The following is a 22018-nucleotide window of genomic DNA, read 5'->3' on the forward strand; positions in this document are numbered from 1 at the left end:
ACTGCATTAACATACACATATAAAGAACAATTGTTGTTATAATTTTTTTAAGAATTCAGAAATATTTGTGTAGAATAAATTTAGTGCACTAAAATAAGTAAAAAATGAACTCCTGAAGGAAACAAGGAGTACAGCATCCTGGTTTCATTATGAAAATATTTGTTTAGACAATCAGAAATATTGTTGCAATATTGAATTAAAAACAGTGTTTCATATAATCCAGCTAATTTTTAACTATAATGCTTAGGATTAACTTGAAATTTCACAGGTAATCATTGTAATAATTACTATCAGAAAAACCTAATTTTATTTTGTAGACATGTTATGTGGGGTCTTACCTCAAAGGTTTTTATTATATAATCCATTAAGTGGGCATGCCCTATTCATTGTTCACTCTGTTACAGCTGATGACCCATTTTCAGTTTCTTTTCTTTTGACTTCACCGAGTGAAAAAAGCAATTACAGAAAATGTCTAGCTTCATACTCGTAGTTTTACTGCCTAAGTTGAATGTGACGGTATATTGCAGTATGGCTTGACCAATATTAACCTACATGCCATTTTGTAAATTAGGGGTTCCCAAAGTAATCAATACAGACTCCTTTGTGATTACCAACTCTCAATTGAGAGTAGCCCCAACTTATACTTTTTGTCCACTCCATTTTTTTTTTTTCCCCTCATCCCGTATTTCCAGCAGAAAATTCTGACCTTAAAAAAATTACAATTAATGAAGAGGATTTCTGAGTAAAAATACACAGGTTTCTGTCAAAAGTCGTTAATCCGGACTCGTCGGGACTTCGGCGATTCCAGATTATCGATTTTTCCGGATTAGAGATCATCAGTTTAAATCTGGTAAGATGGCATGCAGAAATTATCAAATTAAAAATATGAAACCGTAATTTATGAAATAAAGAACAATTATGATCTAAAGGGTATCAAAATTTACAAAAAAAAAAAAAGCTTAATATTTATTTGTTTACTTTATTAAACATTTCTTTCAATGTAAGTTGTTTAAGTTGCTTCGTTTTATGTGATAATACTTTCTCTTTAATTCTATAAACAAACATAATTTCTTCTTCAGTTACAAAGTTCCGCTGTTTAAGTCTTATAATTGCTGTGTCGAGAATACCGACTAACTTGTCAATAAAAATTTTTTCGTTTTCAATAAACTCTGTGTCACTTTCTTCTTTATCGGAAGTGAATTATAATGACAAGGAATTTGATTTAAATCATATCAAAGACGGAGTACATCGAGATGAAATACTACATTTAGTAAGGAATTATAAGCCAAATAAAATAAAAACATCTGCCCTGAAGATAAGGATAGTGCTGACAGATTAACTTCCAATTCATTGCGCGCCGCGGCCCCCCCCCCCTGGCCGCAGAACAGCATGTAATTGATAAACAGATTTCGGAATGGTTAGAGAAACGAAAGATATGCCTTTATCCATTTTTTGCAGCAATTCCACTTTTTGTTTAATGGACTTCGAAACATACTTTCGCTTTGTAGATAGATCCTTTACATATTAGTAAATATATATCGGAAATTCTATTTGACATAATCGAAAGTTTAAGCTTACTTTTATAAAATTGCTCTAACAGTCTGCAAAAAATAAGAAGCCGGATCCAATTCGAAGATTAAGGAACAACGCAATTTGCAACATAAACTGAATTAGATAATTTTAGCTTAGCTTATACCGTCTGTTATGCATTAAACGCGCAAGCGTAAACGTATCATGCGCATGCGCACACGCATATTTGCAGCCGTAAAGGTCTTACGCGCATGCGTCAAAGCGGCACATGTGCAGAAAGTTTGTAGCTTTGAGGTCCGGATTATGGGCGTCCGAATTAACGACTTTTGACTGTATCAGAAAAACCTAATTTCATTTTGTAGACATGTTATGTGGGGTCTTAGCTCAAAGGCTTTTATCATATAATCCATAAGGTGGGCATGCCCTATTCATTGTTCACTCTGTTACAGCTGATAACCCATTTTCAGTTTCTTTTCTTTTGACTTCACCAAGTGAAAAAAAGCAATTACAGAAAAAGTCTAGCTTCATAGTTTTACTGCCTAAGTTGAATGTGACGGTATATTGCAGTATGGCTTGACCAATATTAACCTACATGCCATTTTGTAAATTAGGGGTTCCCAAAGTAATCAATACTGACTCCTTTGTGATTACCAACTCTCAATTGAGAGTAGCCCCAACTTATACTTTTTGTCCACTCCAATTTTTTTTTTTTTTTTTGCCTCATCCCGTATTTCCAGCAGGAAATTCTGACCTTAAAAAAATTATAATTGATGAAGAGGATTTCTGAGTAATACACTGGTTTCTGAAAATTAAGCAACAAATGGTTGGTTTATTTACCAACAGATGGCAAAACACTTGAGAGCTGTCTGCCTAAGGAAAGGGAGGGCTTTGTGGAGGACTTTCTTAAGGAAACTGGCTCATGTGTTACACATGGGGAAAATCATGAAAATGGCCATGCAGCCAGCCTGTTTGCAAGGATTCAAAACCCACACTGAAGCACTCAGCAAGAGTCTAACAGAAAACTGATGATAACTCAAAAGGCGTGCAAGCTAACTGGATGGAACTTCATGATAATATTTATTTTACCACTTGTAAATTAATAACAAAAGAAAATGTACAGAATATTTATATTTGAAACCCATAAGAGCATAAATTCTCCTAAATTCGGATATACAAATTAAATACAACACAATTTCTCAAAGTGAGTATGATTACGCCAAAGAGCAATACAGGCCTGACAGTGGCGTCTCATGCTGTTTATGATCTCAATGAACTGTGTGGTTAGCAATGCCCACTGATCACATAAAGCTGTTCTAAGCTCATTTAGTGTCTGGGGAGGGAGCTAGAGGCCAGCAAAAGGCTTCCCAAGAATGTCCCACACATGCTGAATGATATTAAGATTATAACAGCATACTAAGCATTCCAGTTAGAATACAGTTTCTTCTTCAAGAAATTGGTGCAAGAGGTGAGCACAAGGTATGAGGGCAGACATTATCTTCTTGCAAAATGAGGGTATTTCCAACTGCTGCAGCATATAGACAAACAACAGGATCCAGTATGTTGTCTGTATACCTCTGAGTATTGAGAGTTCCACAAGGCAGGCCATACAGGTCTGTGCTCCCACCTAAAGAAACTTCTCCCCTTACTTTCCCCCTTACCTCCTGTATAAATATACTTTTCAACTATGTTAGATGGAAGATATAGAGGGTTTGCTTCTCATCATATGTAATTTTGTCTAGAATAACTGTATAAAACAATGCAGGACTCATCAATAAACAGAATAGACATCTACTGATTCTTAGCCCAGTTTCTCCCTTTAATGACATGCAAAAGTAAAATTTTGCATGTCAAAAATGCAAGGCAAAACAGCAACCTTGCATTTGGTGCAGATTTTAATCAAAACTAACCATTAAATTTCACATAAAACATAAAGTTGCTGCTTTGCCTAATTTCAAGATATGTATATTTACAGAATTAAAATTTAAATAAAATCTTAAATATAGGTTTAATTAGTCTTATCCATGTTATATTCATATTAATATTACTTGATCAATAAATAAGTGACATTACTACAGAATCACATAGCACATTGTTTATTACAAATCAACATCAACTGCCGATTCCTTCAGTTCAGTTAAAAAAGCAACTAGTGTGTTGACGAATATATATAACATCTCCCTTTTTTTGGCAGAGTCATAGGAATCACTGCATTACATAATTATCATATTTGGATGGTTGATATACATTACGACCACTTCTTGTTTTATATACACAATCACGTTTAATATTATTGTTATTATCTTGATGGTGAGGATCATTATGTATTTTTGGATGTTCACTACTTATATTTTCCTCATTCTCATTACAAAGATCATAATAGTCTAATGTTACTAAATTCTTCTGATTTTTAGTTTTTCTTCAATGGAATTTATTCTGTCTAATTACCTTATTATCTTTTGTTCTAATCCAATATGATCTAGGAGTTGAATGCTTTTTGAAAACTATAGTGGACTCCCATTTATTTTCCCATCTCAACATTACCTTTTGCCTAGGAATAAACTCAGGTTTTTCCCTTGCATGCTTATCATAATAGATTTTAGCCTGTTTCTGCTTACTCCTCACCTTTTCTCTATATTGATCTTTTACAGTTGGTTTTTCAATTCTGTTTGTGTAATTGGTAACCGTGTTCTTAAATTCCTACTTAATAGCATTTGACTTGGTGATAAATTTATATCTGAAATTGGAGTATTTCTATATTCCAGTAAAGCTTCATTTAATTTCTCCAATCCTGCTTTTCTACATGAACACTTAGCTATACCTACCACCTTTCCTGCAAATCCATTAGATTTAGGATATCGAGGACTGCTAGTGATTATTTCAAATCCCCAATCCCTTGCAAAACTCTTCATTTTCCAACTATTAAATGGTACATTACCACAAATTAAAGTTTTAGGTATTCCATGTATTGCAAATATTGATTTCAACTTACTAGTAACTTTCCCTGCACTTTTATTTTTTAGGGGAATTATGTCTACCTATTTAGTTAAGTAACAGCCTATTATTATATAACTTTTCCCTGCATAATCACAGATATTAGTACCAAACTTTTGATAAGGTAAACTGGGAATTTCATGACAAACAAGAGGTTCTTTTAATATTTCAGGTCTGAACCTATCACAAATTAGGGATTTAGAAATCATATTCTCAATGTCACTGTTGATTCCTGGCCAAAATAGTACTTCTCGAGCCCTAGCTTTTGATTTTTCAACGCCACAGTGAGCTTCATGGAATAATGTTAACATACACTTCCTTAATGCAACTGGTACTACAAGTCAATTATAAAAAAAATTAAATCTTGTTAAACACTCAACTCATTTTTAAATTTAAAATAAGATCTTGCTTCTTTAGGAACTTTATCAACACTCAAAAGCCATCCCTTTTGCCAATATTCTTTCACTAACATTAACCCTTCATCTTCTAATGTAGCTTTCTGAAATTCCCTTTTCTTACTCTTGGACATTTGCAGTTGCTTTCTTAGTGTATGAATAATCTGTGTCATATCTATGTTTTCATTTGTGTACATTTCAATAAAGGAACGTGACAGTAAATCTGAAATATACATATATTTCCCAGGCAAATATTTAATTTATATTTTAAGAGCTTAATTTTTATCCTTTGGAATCTACTTGACAACACATTACCAATATTTTTGTTCATAATTGAAACTAATGGTTTATGATCAGTAAGCACTTCTACCTCTCTACTATAAATGTAATAGTGAAATTTATTAACAGCAAATAAAATACTAAGAAATTATTTCTCAATCTGAGCACAGTTTTTTTTTTTTTTCTGCATTATTCAAACTCCTAGATGAAAAAGCAATCGGTTGCCCATTCTGCAATAAGCAGCAACCTAACCCACCTTTAGAACTATCTGCCTGTATAGTGATAGGTTTACTGCTATCAAATATTCATAATACAGGTGCATTGGAAAATAATTTTTTTAATTCCCTAAATGCTTTAGAATGTATCTGTAACCATGGCCATCTACTTTGTTTTTCAAAAGTTCCCTTAATATGGCTGTTTTCTCTGAAAAATGTGGTATAAATTTCCTTAAATAATTACACATTCACAAAACACCCTGTAATTCATGCTTATTATGAGATTCCTGTAACTCAGTAATGGCTTTAATTCAATCAGGATCAGGTCGCATGCCTGATACATTAAATAAATGACTTAAATATTTAACCTCACTAACCCTAAACTGAAGTTTTTGCTTGTTGAATTTAATATTGAGTTTTTTAGCTCTGTTGATGACCTCTGTTAAAATTTTATCGTTCTTGTATGGTGCTAGCAGCAATGAGGATGTCATCAAAATAGATCAGTACTCCTGGTATATTACCAAAATTTTCAAGATTGCATTTCTGAAAAATTTCAGATGCACAGGAAATACCCATCGGAAGCCTTAAGAATTTATAGCATCCAAATGGTGTGCTAAATGTACAAAGATCACTACTATCCCTATCTAACGTTATTTGAAAAAAAACCATCCATATTTGAAAATGTCCAAAACAGAGTCAACTGATTTATTACATAACTTTCATAAAATCTCAATGGTTGGAATCAACACATTCTCTTATTATAGCTTTGTTAAGATTTTGAGAATCAAGGCATATTCTTAAGAATCCATTAGCTTTTTCAATTATTACTAAATTGCTAACCCAGTTCAAAGGTTAATCAACTTTTGCAATAATGCCCTGTCTCTCTAATTCGTTTAATTTTAATTCAAGTTTAGGTTTTAAACTAAGTGGTACTCTACGTGGTGGTCTCACTGCAAGAGCTATCTGATCATGTACTATGATTTTACACAATCCATTAAATTTTCCCACCTTTCAAACACTTCTGAATTATTAATAATAAATTGATCTTTAGATGGAGGTAAAACAATTGTATACTGATCCAACTTACCTTTAATTGCTGTTCCAACCTTATTTATAAACTGAATTAAATTAAGTTTAAAACATGCATCAATTCCTAATAATGGACGTATATGCTTGCTAGAAACAATTACAAACTCTAGAGGATGATCCTCACCATCTGAGGAACATTGTAACATAAACAACCCATCAAGTTTAACCTTGGACCCCCCCCCCACTAAATGCTTCTAATACAACATTACACTTGTTTACAATAAAATTAGAGTTCTTAGCACTCAGTGTTTCATAAATTTTTACAGGCAAAATATTCACTTCAGACTCTGTGTCCAACTTAAAGGTCACATTTGTCCCTTCAACAATTATAGTTTCAATCGACTGTTTTGCAGACGATGTTGAGCATACAGTTTTATTTTTTTGGACATTTATGGAATTCATGAAGAATTCATCATTAGATTCACTATATACATCTGTGTTATCATGCTGAGAAACATTTTGGACATGTTTCAGTCTACACATAGTTGAAAAGTGATTAAGTTTACCACAATTAAAGCATTTTTTCCATATGCCGGACATTGTCCATTAACGTGATGTCTGTTGCATTTTTTACACAAAAACATCTCAGTATTTGAAGCATCATCAAGCCATCCCCTGTGCTTCCTGACTGCTACAGCTGCATTGGCTCCTCCTGCCTGTTGTTGTTTCACTTTCCCTCTAGTTACACTGTTAATATTCTGTTCTCTTAATGTTTGAGCACGAGCTTTGCTCAATTCAGCAGCTTTTCCTAAATCAATTGCTTTCTCCAAACTCAGATTATTTTCTCACAGCATCCTCTCCTGTAAACTGGTATCTGGTACTCCAAGGACAATGCGATCATGTACGACAGAATTACTCTGCTCACAAAATTCGCAAGATTTTACCAGTTTTTTTCAGGTCAGTCACGAAACAATCAAAAAGTTCCCCTTCTTGTTCTCTCTACCACGACATTTGTTCTAAGTGTTGTGAAAGCTTCAAACCTTTCAAGCACTTTTTCATAGTTGCCCTGAACTCCTAGAGCGTGTTAAACACTTCAGCTGCTTCCTCACCAGTGACATTTAAAAACGAAGCAACTTTCACATCTGAATTTTTTGAAGCGTTTCCTGAAGCTTTCATATAAATCTGGAACAGCTGCTTGAATCTGCGCCAGTTTTCGGCCACATTGCCATCGAAAATTAGGCCCTGTGGAGGGCGACAAAATTCCATCTTGCGTCTGCTGAGAGGAAAAACAACCAAAGGGATTGCCTGGCAATTGGTTGTAATACTACTCCACATGACTACGTCATGTTATAGTCATATTAATATTACGTGATCAATAAATAAGTGACATTATTACAGGATCACATAGCACATTGTTTATTACAAACCAACATCAACTGGCGATTATTTCAGTTCAGTTCAACAAGCAACTAGTGTATTGCCACATATATATAACAATCCATATACTGTTAAAATTTGCTTTGAGGAACTACACAATGATATTTTTTTCATTTTTACATCATTGGGGGAAGCGAATAAAATTTACAGACTTATCACTAAAATATTATAGCTAACCACAGCTCACATCACTTGCGCTGATACAAAATACAGTCAAAAGTCTAATCCGGACTCGTCGGGACTTCAGTGTTCTCTTCAGTGATTCCGGATTATTGGTTTTTCCAGATTATAGATCCTCAGTTTAAATCTGGTAAGATGGCATGCAGAATTTATAAAATTAAAAATATGAAATCATAATTTATGAAATAAAGAGCAATTATGATCTAAAGGGTATAAAAATTTACAAAAAAAAAAGCTTAATATTTATTTGTTTACTTTATTAAACACTTCTTTGAACGCGTGCATCCATAAAGCATACATTACGCATAGTCGAAATTAGAAAATTCCAACCGGAAAACTATTTGATGTGTATTCGTGATATTTATAATGACGAGGAATTTGATTTAAATCACATCAAAGACGGAGTACATCCAGATGAAATACTACATTTAGTAAGGAATTATAAGCTGAATAAAATAAAAACATCTGCCCTGAAGATAAGGATAGTGCTGACAGATCAACTTTCAGTTCATTGCGCGTCACGACGTCCCCCCCCCCCCCCGCAGAGCAGCGTGAAATTGATTTTTTGCAGCAATTCCACTTTTTGTTTGATGGACATCGAAACATGCTTTTGCTTTGTAGTTCCTTTGGCAGCTTCAGAATCGGAACTTCTTCAGTTCAAGCTTACTTTTATAAAATTGCTCTAACAGTCTGCAAAAAATAATAAGCCAGATCCAATTAGAAGATTAAGGAACAACGCAATCTGCAACATTAACTGAAATAGATAATTTTAGCCTAGCTTATACTGTGCGTTATGCATTAAACGCGCATGCGTAAAGGTATTATGTGCATGCGTGGACGCATTATGCGTTGACGCACGCGCAGAATATTTGTAGCTTTGAGGTCCGGATTAAAGACTTTTGACTGTATAACAATCTGATTCCTTGATTGAATTTGTGAGCTGCTAGACTGTGATAGGTTCATGCAAATAAGATTTTAAAAATCCTTATAGTCGTGGTAGGATTAATAGCTTCTTTAGAACTGCCTAAAGTAGCGGTAATGAGGCGTAATGTCCAGCCTAAACATATTATGCCTAAACATATTATGCGCATGCATAAACGCATATGCGAGTGCATAAAGATATTATGCGCATGCGTAAATGCATAATGCGTTTACGCATGCACAGAAAGTTTGTAGCTTTGAGGTCCGGATTATAGATCATCCAGGATTATGGACGTCCGGATTAAACTTTTGACTGTACTACTAAACACACTCTTCCAATATTAGTTTATTATCATAAAGTTGTTAGTTTATTATCACATATATCATTAGTTTATTATCATATTCCAATATAGTTTATTATCATATCTCCAAGGAGAAAGACTCCTTGGAGTAGTTTATCACTGACCCATAGATTAAACCCAATTTTGAGCTACCATATGATTCAAGCACTTCATTTATTATAATGACAGTCATAAATTTATTTTATATTAATAACAAATCTGATTAATATTGATACAATCATATACCTTGTCAGCTTTTATCCATATTGGTATTCGATATACAGGCAATCATTACTATGTGGTTTCGTCATGGGACTTTTCTTATTATACATTCATACCTGCCAACCTCTAAAGATAAAAATTCAGAAGATTTCTTCCCCAAATTCAGAAGATTTCTCCAAAATTCAGAAGAACACGAAGAATTAATATCATGCTTTGATATTTAAAAAAAAAAAAAAAAAAAAAAAAAAAAAAACAATTTATACAAATAGAAAAAAGAAAATTGTACTTACATTACTAAATCTCAATTAAGTAGTAACTAAAAAATTTATTAGGAAACATAAAACAAGAACTTAATGTTACACAAAAAAATTATTGCAATGAATTTAGAGAGCATTTTTTGGCTTTAGCCAAAAATTCTTTGGAAACAATTAGTTTCCTCATAACATTTAGCAATTAAAATGTTTTCTAGAGTTTTTGGTGAAATTGAAGAACGAAACATAGTTTTGTTTTTCTTCACAACACTGAAGACTCTCTCACACTCAGCATTACTGTGTGGAATTACGAGAATAGCACATAAAACTCTTGCTAGTCTATCGTATTTTGGTGTTCCATCAGCTCTTTTTATTCTTTTTAAGGTACCAATGAGGACATCAAGTCTATCTTCTCCAGAACTGGCAAAGTCTTCAAACTGTGCAGCAGAAAATTGGTTCTGTAGTTCATCTAAAGCATCATTATGGCATTCATTTTCTTTAATTGTTAACAAAAATGGAAATTTATCAATAAAAAAACGAATCTTTTCAAAAGATGAATTTTCAATTTGTTTCAAATTTGCCACTTCAGCATTTAAAAGAACTTCATTTTGCCATGGAAACTTCCTTACAATGTAATCACAGGCTGAGGAAAAGTACTTTCTGACACATTGAAAAAATTATTTTTTCTCATGATCTTTCAAAGAATTTACAAGTCCTGGTTTGATATTTCTGAGCAATCTTGGAGTCCGGAAACATCCGTCTGAAAAGTTGACCGGCGCAGCGCTTAGCGGCACGCTGTGTTCGATGAGGAATGCAGTAAACAAACACTCTGCCAAAATGACATCGGCATCCGAATTCGTAGTCGAATTTGAAAAAAAAATCATCCACTTTCTTTGACGTTGTCAAAGCCGAAGCATTAACTTCATGCTTTTTAGACTTAACATGCTCCACAATGTCGCTTCTTCCACCGTGACTTATTATGAAGTCACACACGCACACATTGCAAAATGCAGTTATTTCCTTTGAAGGATTCTTTAATTGTTCGGCTTTGTAGGCAGCCGAAAATATTGAGAATACGGTTTTTTTGAACTCATTTCGTAACAACGACGTATTAAGAAAATTTGTAGCACGTGAAAAAAAAAAAAAAAAAAAAAAAAAAAGGATGCGACAATCCACGCTTGCTGAATCCGAGCTGAGTAATTCCACAAGTTCAGCGCAGATTGGCTGGTTTAGCGGCGAGTTGGGAGAAACCGCAGGTTACTGGATTAGAAGTAGTCGGTAGTTGGCGGTAAAACACGATGCAATTGGCGAAAATCGCTGAATTGGCGAAAAATTCTAAAATTTCGACAAAAATCACTAAAAATACTTGAAAAAGGAAAAAAATCGTAAAAAATGGATTACAATTGTAAAATCGTAAAGACAAACGCATTTTCGTAAAAATTACGAAAAATTCGTAAAAATTACGAAAAATTCGTAAAAGTTGGCAGGTATGTACATTAACCTTCGACATAATAATGTAAAATAAAACATGATTATCCCTTGGAATATCTGTACTCATATTAATATATTACAATATACACAAGTAATTACTGTAGCTATTAATATTAAATATCCCTTGCAGAACTTGTTGATTATACTATATCTTACACCATACTGTCCATGCTCTTTTTCCTACATTATAACTTTTAAATGATATAAGAAGTACCTTATCACTCATTCAGTGGCTGCAGAATTATCAAGGTAATGTTTCGCACAAAGTGTTATGGTGATAAACAGATAAGAATCATTGTGATTTTTTGTACTATGTCCATTTAGAGCTGAAGATGAAAAGCATCCCCATTACTTTTGTTAATGAATTCAAAGTTTTTTTTAATGAATTATTTCTTACTCATACCAAAGTTTGTAAATATTATGCAAATCCTTACAATTGTAACAATTATGTCATACAATGGCATGGACTAATTTAATTAATTTCCTTACCTTTGACAGATAAAAGTGCACTTCTGGAGTGCACAGATGAAAATCCTTCACTTTGGATTTCACAAGCATAGTAGCCTGCATCTGAAGGAGCAACATTACGTATTAATAACGTGCCATTCTGTTCATTTAAGATAATGTGATTGCCACTATCTTTGATGTAATTTTCATCTTTCAGCCAAACAACAGAAGCAACAGAAGTGTTGGAGTAAGTGCACTGAAATTTGGCATTTTCACCTTCATTTACCGTCAGATCCAATGGATGCTTAATTATTGTAGGAGCAGCTTTGGTATAAGAAATGAAACAAAAATTATTTCAAAAATGCATTTTATTTGTAAAATATGAATCATGCATTAAAACGGAAACCTTAATAAGCTTTTAGCAATGCTTTCTAATTACAACATTTCCTAAAAAAGCCAGAGAGAAACATTTGCAAACATTGTACAATTTAAGGTCCAAAACTTAGTGTATTAAAAGTTATTATTATGCTTCCCAAGAGTAATTAAGGTGAAATTTTTATTTTCTGTGCTGAGAATATATATCACATTCATAAAACTGTACAATATTTTCACTGAATTTTAACAATATAAATAAAAAGTCCTAAATATATTTTTCCAGTTAAAAGACTTCTGTCAATATGATACTTTCACGTATAGAAAAATAAGTAAGTAATGTGCATAGATTTGAATGCTGTAAAAATTACATCTAATATGCTTAGCTAAAATTTAACACAACTTGAGACTTCTAGTTTGGAAAGAGAAGAAAAGGACTGTTTCGGAAATTTCGTATATATATGTTTACGCTTAAACTTTAATAAAAAGGAAATTTAACAATCCAACAATGACAACACAGCATATACATGCATGCATGCAACAAAACTTTAAATTACATACAAGAAAATCAAACAATGAAATAATATCATAACATTTTTTGGTACACTGGCATTAGACGGCATTTGCTGATACAGTCCCAACAATCTATTGGCCCCTTTTTGTCATGAAATATTTTTCAATTTCAGTAGACTGAACAGACTTTTCATTGCCAGCAGGCATTATCTGGAATTGCAACAAGCAGATTGTTATTCTTTGGAGCTTGTTTCCACATGAACTCTATAAAATAAGGTCAGGATTTCCGTTGAAAAAATTTCCAACTTTTATTCTAACACTTTGTTTGCAACTGTTAACATTACATTACCATATCATAGCTTCTGTCATGTATAGTTTCACTGCACAAAACGGGGAACACTCATGAATTTTTACTGAAATACCATATGCCTGGAAAAACTGATTGCATCTACTGAATTTCTCAGTAAATCTATAACTGCAAAATGTAGTAAAAATTAGCATGAGACAAACAAGCATTGTTCTGATCACTCTTTGCGGGAAAGGGGTAACAAAAAAAAAAAAAAAAAAAAAAAAAAAAAAAAATATGGAATACATATATGCTTACTCTAACTGATCTAAAGTTGATGTTGAAATAAGAAAATAAACCATGCCACATCTTCCTTTGCCATTAAAAAGAGAGAGGCAGAACATCCTTTCCATTATCAAACCACATGCAGCAAATATTTTTCTCTAGAAAGATTACAGCAATTTGATACTTTAAGCTGGAAAACACACTTCAGTCATCAACTCACTCTGACTATGGCAAAATTTTTTAAACATACGAAATATATCTCTTAGTAAAATATTTCAATAAATGAAGAAAGAAATAGTATAAAACACTTTAAGAACTTTCTTTGTACTGACTTAGCTTACTCTGAAAATAAGAACAGTTCTAAAAGTTATGAAAAATTAATTTACTAAAATGGTAGCCAATAGGCAACAGTGGAATACATGCCTTTGCAGAAAATTTTTTGCAAAAGATGTCCTACAACAGATATGTTTCTATTAAGGAAAAAGGAAAGAAAAATAAATAAAAAACTGAAAATTTTCCGAAAAGTTAGAAACACCTTTTAGGTTTGCCTCAACACTCACATGACAGCCAAGTCATGAGTGATGTTACTGGGAAAGTATCCGTAGATGTCGGCTACCACCAAACCAATTTAGTATTTCAGTGGAAGTTTTGAAATGCTATAATTTAGCTTTTTTCTTTGAGGTGTGAGGGGTGGATTAAAGGTAAAATTGCTTAATTTAAGACATTTACAATTCTGTTTTCCTCAAAATCTCTGTTGACTCTATCTTGGTTAATCTTGCCCCCTTACATCTACCATCAACTAGTTTCTCTTTTATACTGCCACTGATGATGCCATAAATAAATGTTTAAATATTCCAAAGCAGAGATTTTATAGCCTGCAATAACTTTTATCACATTGCTACAAATTATAAATATAAACATAAATGCTAGAAATTATATTTATAATTTCTTTACATTATCAAACAAGTCACTGAAGTGTGATAAATTGTGTAATATTCTTAATGATGAGAAATTAGATTATTTATATTTTTAATTAACATCTAGAAATTATATTTATAATTTCTTTATGTTATCAAACAAGTCATTGAAATGTGATAAATTTTAATATTCTTAATGATGAGAAGTTAGATTATTTATATTTTTACTTAATATCTTTCTCACTTTGTTATATCTCATAACATGAAATATAAATTAATTCATTAATCTGATACTGAAAACTCTTGTCTATGGTGCATTTACAATGTTACTTTACATCTGTGTATCTGTATCCAACAATATTTTATCTTACACACAGAAACTTTTAATTATGCACTTTAATACAAAGCAATATTTTAAAATTTAAAATGAAATAAATTCAGGATTACTGATATTAACAACTACAGAAGTAACCTATTTATACTATTACATCGTGATGCTTACCTGAAACGGTTAAAGAAAAGCTAACTTTTGTAGAGGCTGCAATATTTTCTGCATTGCATTTGTATTCACCACCATCAGCTTCTTGGACTTCAGTAAAAATTAGTCTCATATCCTCAACATAAATATGACCACTATCATTAATAACATGGCCTTTCGGATTTTCCCACCACATCCTGGGTTTAGGCAGACCCTTGGGTGCAAGACACATGACATCATATGGGTCATGAACAGTGACATGCACATCATGTACTAGTGGTTCCAATGAGTCTTCAGTTAATGAATCTAAAACTGAAAAACAAATCAATTTTCTATTAAGCAATTTAAACATCTAAGATTCTGAAGGAAAATTTTTACAGACAAAGTGATTTTCAAATATATCTGTTTCAGAACATGTGGATCTTTGGAGCAACTATGATAAGCTAACCTACAATGTTAAACTTAATAGCCTCTAATACAATGACCCTCATTAGTTTCATGTCTTTTCTAAGCTTATGTGTCTTCTTTTTTATGTATTATTTTCTCATGGTCCATTCTTCATTATAGTGATATCCCATCTGCTTTTTTTAAACTTATATTTCATTCACAAATAAGTTAATTATTTTCAATTCTCTCTTGAATGAAAACAACACTTCTGTTCTTTCAAGAAAAAGAAATTTTACCATACACTAGGCTTTGAAAGAACAGGAAATTAAACTTTTCAATGAACTTGCATAGCCTTGTACAGGTAAATAGCAACCCCCTTCTCCCAAAAAAAGAAAAACAGTAGTTTCATGAACCAAAAATTCCTTTTTTGACTGTAATATATTTTATCCTTTGTTATTTGGAAGAAATAACATCAGTCAAGCGGTATTGGGGTTCAATTATAGTAAAATTCCAAAACTCTTCACCCATGGGAATCAAGAGTTGCAGATTAGTGAAGTTTGTGTAATATAAAATCATGATTTTCAGAATTTTATTTACACTTTTCACTTTTTAATTTTGCATTAAATTCAGAATTAAGCAAAGCATACTCGTTCTTTAAGAAAAATTTAAACAAGATTTATTTAAAACAAATTTATTATGTTTTAAATACATCTATTTCTACACCTATAAAAAATATTTCAGTGCAAGGGAAATGTAGTGGAAAGTAAATGGGATGAGGGACATGAGGAAAAAGTAGACCTTTTTTGTAAAAACACATTGAAGTATTTTCTGCTTTGGGAAAAAAGGGGGAAACTTGATATAATCAGAGAAAAGTATTTTTATTTCTTCAAATATAAGAAAACTGAAATCTCAAATTTTATGCTGATACTTAAGAAAGTTCTAGAAAGCAGTAACTATCTTTTGCTGAAAATCAGACAGATGATGACATCAGTTTTAGTCAAGCAAATTTCACAATAAATACATTCTATGTTATTTGGGAAAAAATTTATAGAGAAATTGGCATGAAATATGTAAAAATTATCAACCAAAATACTGTTAAAAACTAACTTTACTATAAATAATGCAACAGGACAGTTATCTTTCTATGTTTTAAAATTACTTAAAACTTATTTAACCACTTCAAAAGGACAGGAAAAGCTAAGGTCATAGAAGTGCTTGCTACAGGAAAAGATATTTTTGAACAGCTAGACTGCAACTACATTATTCTCAGTTTTCTGAAAATAAAATCCAAAACCGAAAAATTTATTATGCGATATTTACTTATATATTTTTTGTTACAATAGAAATGCTTTTATTGATTACATTAGAAGTTACTTATATTAGAATTATAACTACTAATATATTGTCTACTATTAATAAAACATTTAAACCACATTACTTAAGATTTCATTAGATACAACTTATATAAACAAGGTCCTAATTTAAATTTTGTCTAATGCCAGCTACAGACTTAATTTATCACTGTGTAGAATGCAATCAAACCGCATTTGAGACACAACTAGTAAGGTAGAACTCAATATCTGAAACGTTGTGATCAAATAAAACATTTACATATGTTAAACCACATAAACTCAACTAATTTTAATAGACAGCAGATTATATACATAGAAGTAGGGATTCATATAAAATGAAAAACATTCACAGCTTTACCATCCCTGCTTACTATAATATTAACAGGAAAAAATAAAACTTGTAGAGACATTAGGATTTTTTTGGAAGCAGGTAAGATGAAAAATTAGCAAACGCCTTCGCCGGGAATCGAACCATGGACCTCTTGAATACCGGCCCAGCGTGCAGAACCACGACACCATGAAGGCACGCTACGAAAGTGGGAGAAGTACCTTATATACTCCCCTTTTTAAAGGGTGACTGGGGTTTTTAAGGGACCCAATCGCCAAATCTTAGGAGTGGAGAATCCTCATCCAACACCCTTTTAGTTTGGGCGCCACTGTAGAGACATTAGGATTTTTTTTTTTTTTTTTTTTTTTTTTTTTTTTTTGAAGCAGGTAAGATGAAAAATTTGCAAATGTCTTCGCCGGGAATAAAACACAGACCTCTGGAATACTGGCCCAGCATGCAGAACCACTACACCACGAAGGCATGCTAGGAAAGCAGAAGTATCTGCAATAATAATTTGCATATTTTTATTTTGTTTGCTTATATTAAAAAATAAGCACAGATTGAAAAGTTGGTGATTACCAGAATCTGTAATATAATAATACAGCCATTTGGAAAAAATTTATGAGGGAGGTTTGCTCAAACGAGTTAGTCAAAAATGTTAAAGTCTGCATTATTGGAACTAATAAAATGATGAAATTGATGACAGTTTATTTCTATGTACGAAAAACTCTACTGGAACGATTTTACCACCTTGAAAGCCCATTTATGTTAGTGGAAAGAAGAAATATTCTAAGAAATATGCATGAACTTGATGGCTCAGCTTGACACTTTTTAAAGAGAATTAGTTTCATGTATGATAAATTTTTAATGCCATTATCAGCTCAGATGTTTATTTGTTTTATGCAATAAATTCTCAATTTTATCTCAAAAAGCGTGAATGCCTTTTCTTTCTCTTTTGTGCAGCTGTTAAATTTTTATGCATTTCTTGAAATCAAAGTTCTGTTAACATAAATGTGCAGATACAGAAGAAACAGAAGATGTTCGGTTATATGTGCCATGGGGCGCTTTCTGGTTTCACACAGATAACAAAGCACCATTCCAAAACATGCGAAATCCTATCTTGCTGAATTTATTAAATAGAAATGTAAGGACTGAGAAAATTATTTTAAAGCTATTCTTGCCATGGAAGAAAGAAGAAACATTCTTTTTATTCTATGATTATGAAAATATATTTTCTGAATTCATAATTCTTTGTTAATTTTCTACAGTGTTGCTGCATCGTAAACATTTTCCTTTTTAACTGCAGTCTTTAATGTTTTAAACATTTTTCTTACTGTTGTTCACAATGTTTGGTATCTAAGTACAGTACAATTCCAGAAATCTGCAAAGCTTGGGACCAGAGGTTGTGCGGATTTTAGGACAGAAAAGATAAAGCATAATATTTTAACTAAAAGTGCAAAATGAATAAGGCATATTAGATACATTAAATTAAATTATTATATACATTATTGCAATAATTTATTATATGCATTAAATTATTATTACATATATAAATTGAATATATTATTCATTGTATTATATGTACACAGCATCGAGGTTTGCTGATTTCGCCTTATGCAAAGATTTCCGGTTTCGGATTCCGGTGTTAGAATCACTGTTGCTGTACAATTTCAACAGCTTTTCTTTATTTTTCCGTATATCATACACAATCGTGTCGCAATTCCATACCATTCTGCTATAAATTGAGGAGTAGCACCTGCTTCCATCTTTTGCAGAATTTGCACTTTTTGCGTTACCATCAATGCAACATGTTTATGTTTTCAACGTTGTAAGCAGTAAAATCATGAGTGCATTTCTTATCTGTCATTGTATTAAAAGGGCTGAAATTTAAAATACTCTTAATTTATCCACAAAATATCCGGATAAAAAAAAGGCAGCACTAAACAATCTCATGAAATGAAATAGCAAAGCTCAGAAAATAGAACAACATGAACCGTGAACTTGAACAAAGAGTTGAGTGAATCGTCTGCTTTTTTACCTTGATGCAGATTAGGGGGGGAAACTTATTTATTTTATCTAATTTTTTAACTTTTTTTATATCAATAATTTGGTATTTCTGTTTTGACTCATTATTATTCGGTAAGTATTTTTTTCTTTGATATTTCGCACTCAATGTTGCGGTTTCCGGAACCTATAAACTGAAATTTTATATTCTGAGAGGCAACGTGGATTTCAGGAGTTGGCGTATTTCAGGTCGGCGGATTTTTGGTATTTGACTGTATTTTGATCTTTTTCCTATTTTATGCTTTTAGTGTTTACCAACTTTTTCTGTCTCTTTTTTTTCTTACCCCATTTGGTTTCATATGCCATCAGACAATAACTAGTTTTGTAAGTTAAGCCTCAAGCACATGACATTTTTTAACTGTCTCAATTTTTGGTTGAAATGCACACATCAGAATACTATTTTCAAATCTACACAAGTCAAATGTCATCTTAAATCTTCATAAATCACATTACAAGAAATATGCATAAATATTTGCTTAAAATTGAGTATGACTTGATTAACTTTGCATCGGACCATAAAGAGATGAGAAAATTGTGTGTGCAGTCCCCCGCAAGTCACTGTTTCTAAGCTGCCACGATGTGAGAGATCACATGGTCTGACATCGTAGACGCAATAATTTGTTCCAGTAGACAGCACAAGAGACATAACTTCACAACCAGTGTCAGGAGATTTAGTTTTCTGCACTGTGTCTGTCATCAAAGCCTCTCAATTTCAGGAAGGCTGACAAACCAATAATCTTGTTTTTTCCTCTGATATTGTTCCAGATATAACGAATCAGAGGATGTAAAATACAACTAAAAAATTAAGGAGGCATGACTAAGTCAGTCTGCAGATTGTTTCCAATGGAACAACATGCCAGAATGCTCCGGAACTCTCAACTAGAGAGACTTGCTGTTAGCAAGATCTTCACATAATGAGGACGGTAATCTTACCTACATTAATTGTTCTATGCTTTCCATGTTATTATATATTGTATAGAAGCTCCTCATAAATTTGTAATAAATATATTTGTAATATTTATATAATAAATGTATAACTATAAATAAATAAATATACATTCAGTGTGAACTACGAATATGATTACAGCACCACTGTTTACTATAAACCTTTTTTTTGGGGGGGGGGGCCTCCCCATGTTAAATCATGTCACTCTGCTTAGAAGAAAACTGCTTCTTTTTCTCTTATGTATGTTTTGCTTTCAAAGTTTAATCTTCACAACATTTGCTTTCCAGTTGACTCATATTATTTGAAATCGGTTTCCACTGACAGAGGATTTTTTTCCCCATGCTCATAGGTAAAGCTTTTAAAAATTTTTCATTTTGCCACCAAAGAAGATATTCTGCTATTAAAAATCACATTAATAAACTTATCATTGCTCCATTTCATCCTTCTGTCACTTATAAAATTGCATATTCTTCAGAAGTTCAATTTTCAAGACATTTTCACAGCACTCAATAAAACATGCTACTTGATTCTTGAAAGATTCCACCTTTAACTTAAATTCTTGGGGAATGTATAATATGTCTTGCCACTGGGGCTTGAGATACATCAGCCAATTTATACAATATTAAAATTTTGCATCACGAAATGTGAATCTTATGTCTGAAAAGGAGAAACAAACAAATCTTTGGTAGTTAATCATAACTGTAAACGTAATCACAATTCTGATTTTGCTTTTGCAAAAATTATCCATAAAGCTTCTTCTGTTGGCAAGTTGGATTTTCCTGAAGCTTTTCACTTTTACAAAAATTTCTCTTTCCTGATGCTAATAGAATCCTCTTATCTTAATTTTTTGGTTCATTACTATTTTTCTTGAAAGATGGTGCTATATTTATGTGCACTTTACTATGCTCATTGCTTGTTGATATACATATGGTCAATGCTTTTCTTATTTTGCAGTTGTTCTAAGACAAACATACATCTGCTAGTAGTTGACAGCAGAATTTTTTTTCAAAATCTGCACAAAATAAAGCTACTCTTTTGCTTAATTTTAAAACATAAAAAGGGCTTTCCATTTCAGAAGAGAATGAAACGCTAATTAGAAAAATAATGATTTTTTAACCAGTGATTTATTTTTGATTCTTATGCACGCCTCTTCAAAGAATAAAATAAGTGTAAATAAGAAAAATTATTTTCAAGCAAGATGATTACTCTTATGCCTCTCATTAGTAGCAGGCAACAGCTCAGCAGTAAAGTCGCTGAACACTGTAGTTCAGCCTGAGGTTCAAATTCTGCAAATGGGCTGACTTTATGGGCATTTTCGTGGTTTTCCTCAAGTGTAATGCGCAAATTCCCTTAGAAAGCCCTCCATGAAGGCATCCCTTCCCTTAGGCAGATAGCCCTTGAGGCTTTGCCATAATCACATAAACCAAAACCAAACCATTAGTTGCCCTTTAAATGTGGGTGGGGGGAGTATGGAATTATCATTATCTCCTGCATAAGCTGCCATAGTTTAAACAGCATGATAAGCTAGTAATTAGAAATTATCCAGTTCAAGTCCAAGTGAAAGCAAAGTTGATTTTTCTTAGTTTTCGGTCTGTTAAAAAAAAGAAATAAAACTAGTGGCCCCTATAAACCATGAACTTTTCCATACTTTAATATAAATTTTACATATATAATAAATTAGTTTTTTCTACAAAATCAACATAGGGACCAATATACTGAGATTAAATACAACCTTAAATTATTGGATTAATAATTTATGACACATGAATTGTTTTCTCATTTACATTTTATTTTTTCTAAGGATAAGAAATACAGATTCTCAGATCTCATGAAACTTAAAAAAGATATGAAATTTTATAACTTGAATCTTAGTGTTTTTCTCAACATTCACATTTTTCAAATTCTAATCTAGACGTCATTTTGCATTTCAACTGAACAGTAAGGATGCATTATTTCTGTTAATTGCCAATGGAATCATACATTAACAAAAAAGGACAACTATTGCAGTTTCAATAGTGTCTGAATCCTGAATCATGTCAGCTCTGAGTGTCGCACTGCTTCAGTATGACAACCAGTGAAATCTGTCAGAACATTTCATGTCTAGGGAAAATATTAAAAATAATTTCTTAATTCAATCTGGTATTATTTTTGGTCAATGGTATATTTTATTTAAAAAAATCATAACAAATAATCTTACATGCAATTTGTAATTGAGCTGCATATACTTGATCAGGATAAGACTCCTTTGTACTCAAACCTTTACATAAATATATTCCAGCATCATCAGTTGTGATGAGTGAGATTTCTAAGGAACCGTTAGGATATATTTTATGTCTGAAATCATTAAAAAAATGCATGATA

At 32.2% G+C, this 22018-nt stretch overlaps 1 protein-coding gene across 2 annotated transcripts in view; it reads right to left on the reverse strand.

Annotated features, from left to right (window-relative positions):
* LOC118199526 (inactive tyrosine-protein kinase 7-like) overlaps positions 1-22018 on the reverse strand; it is a 151222-nt gene that overhangs the window by 24164 nt on the left and 105040 nt on the right. For both annotated transcript variants that reach the window (XM_085807760.1, XM_085807759.1), the window contains exons 5-7: positions 21855-21991; positions 14605-14892; positions 11772-12053 (exon numbers count right to left, since the gene is read on the reverse strand). In XM_085807760.1, the coding sequence (XP_085663886.1) occupies positions 11772-12053; positions 14605-14892; positions 21855-21991 (707 nt within the window). The remainder of the gene's footprint in view (positions 1-11771; positions 12054-14604; positions 14893-21854; positions 21992-22018) is intronic.

The sequence above is a fragment of the Stegodyphus dumicola genome, chromosome X1, assembly GCF_044657685.1.
Source record: "Stegodyphus dumicola isolate Sdum_Otavi_A_Nest chromosome X1, ASM4465768v1".
Lineage (NCBI taxonomy): Eukaryota > Metazoa > Arthropoda > Arachnida > Araneae > Eresidae > Stegodyphus > Stegodyphus dumicola.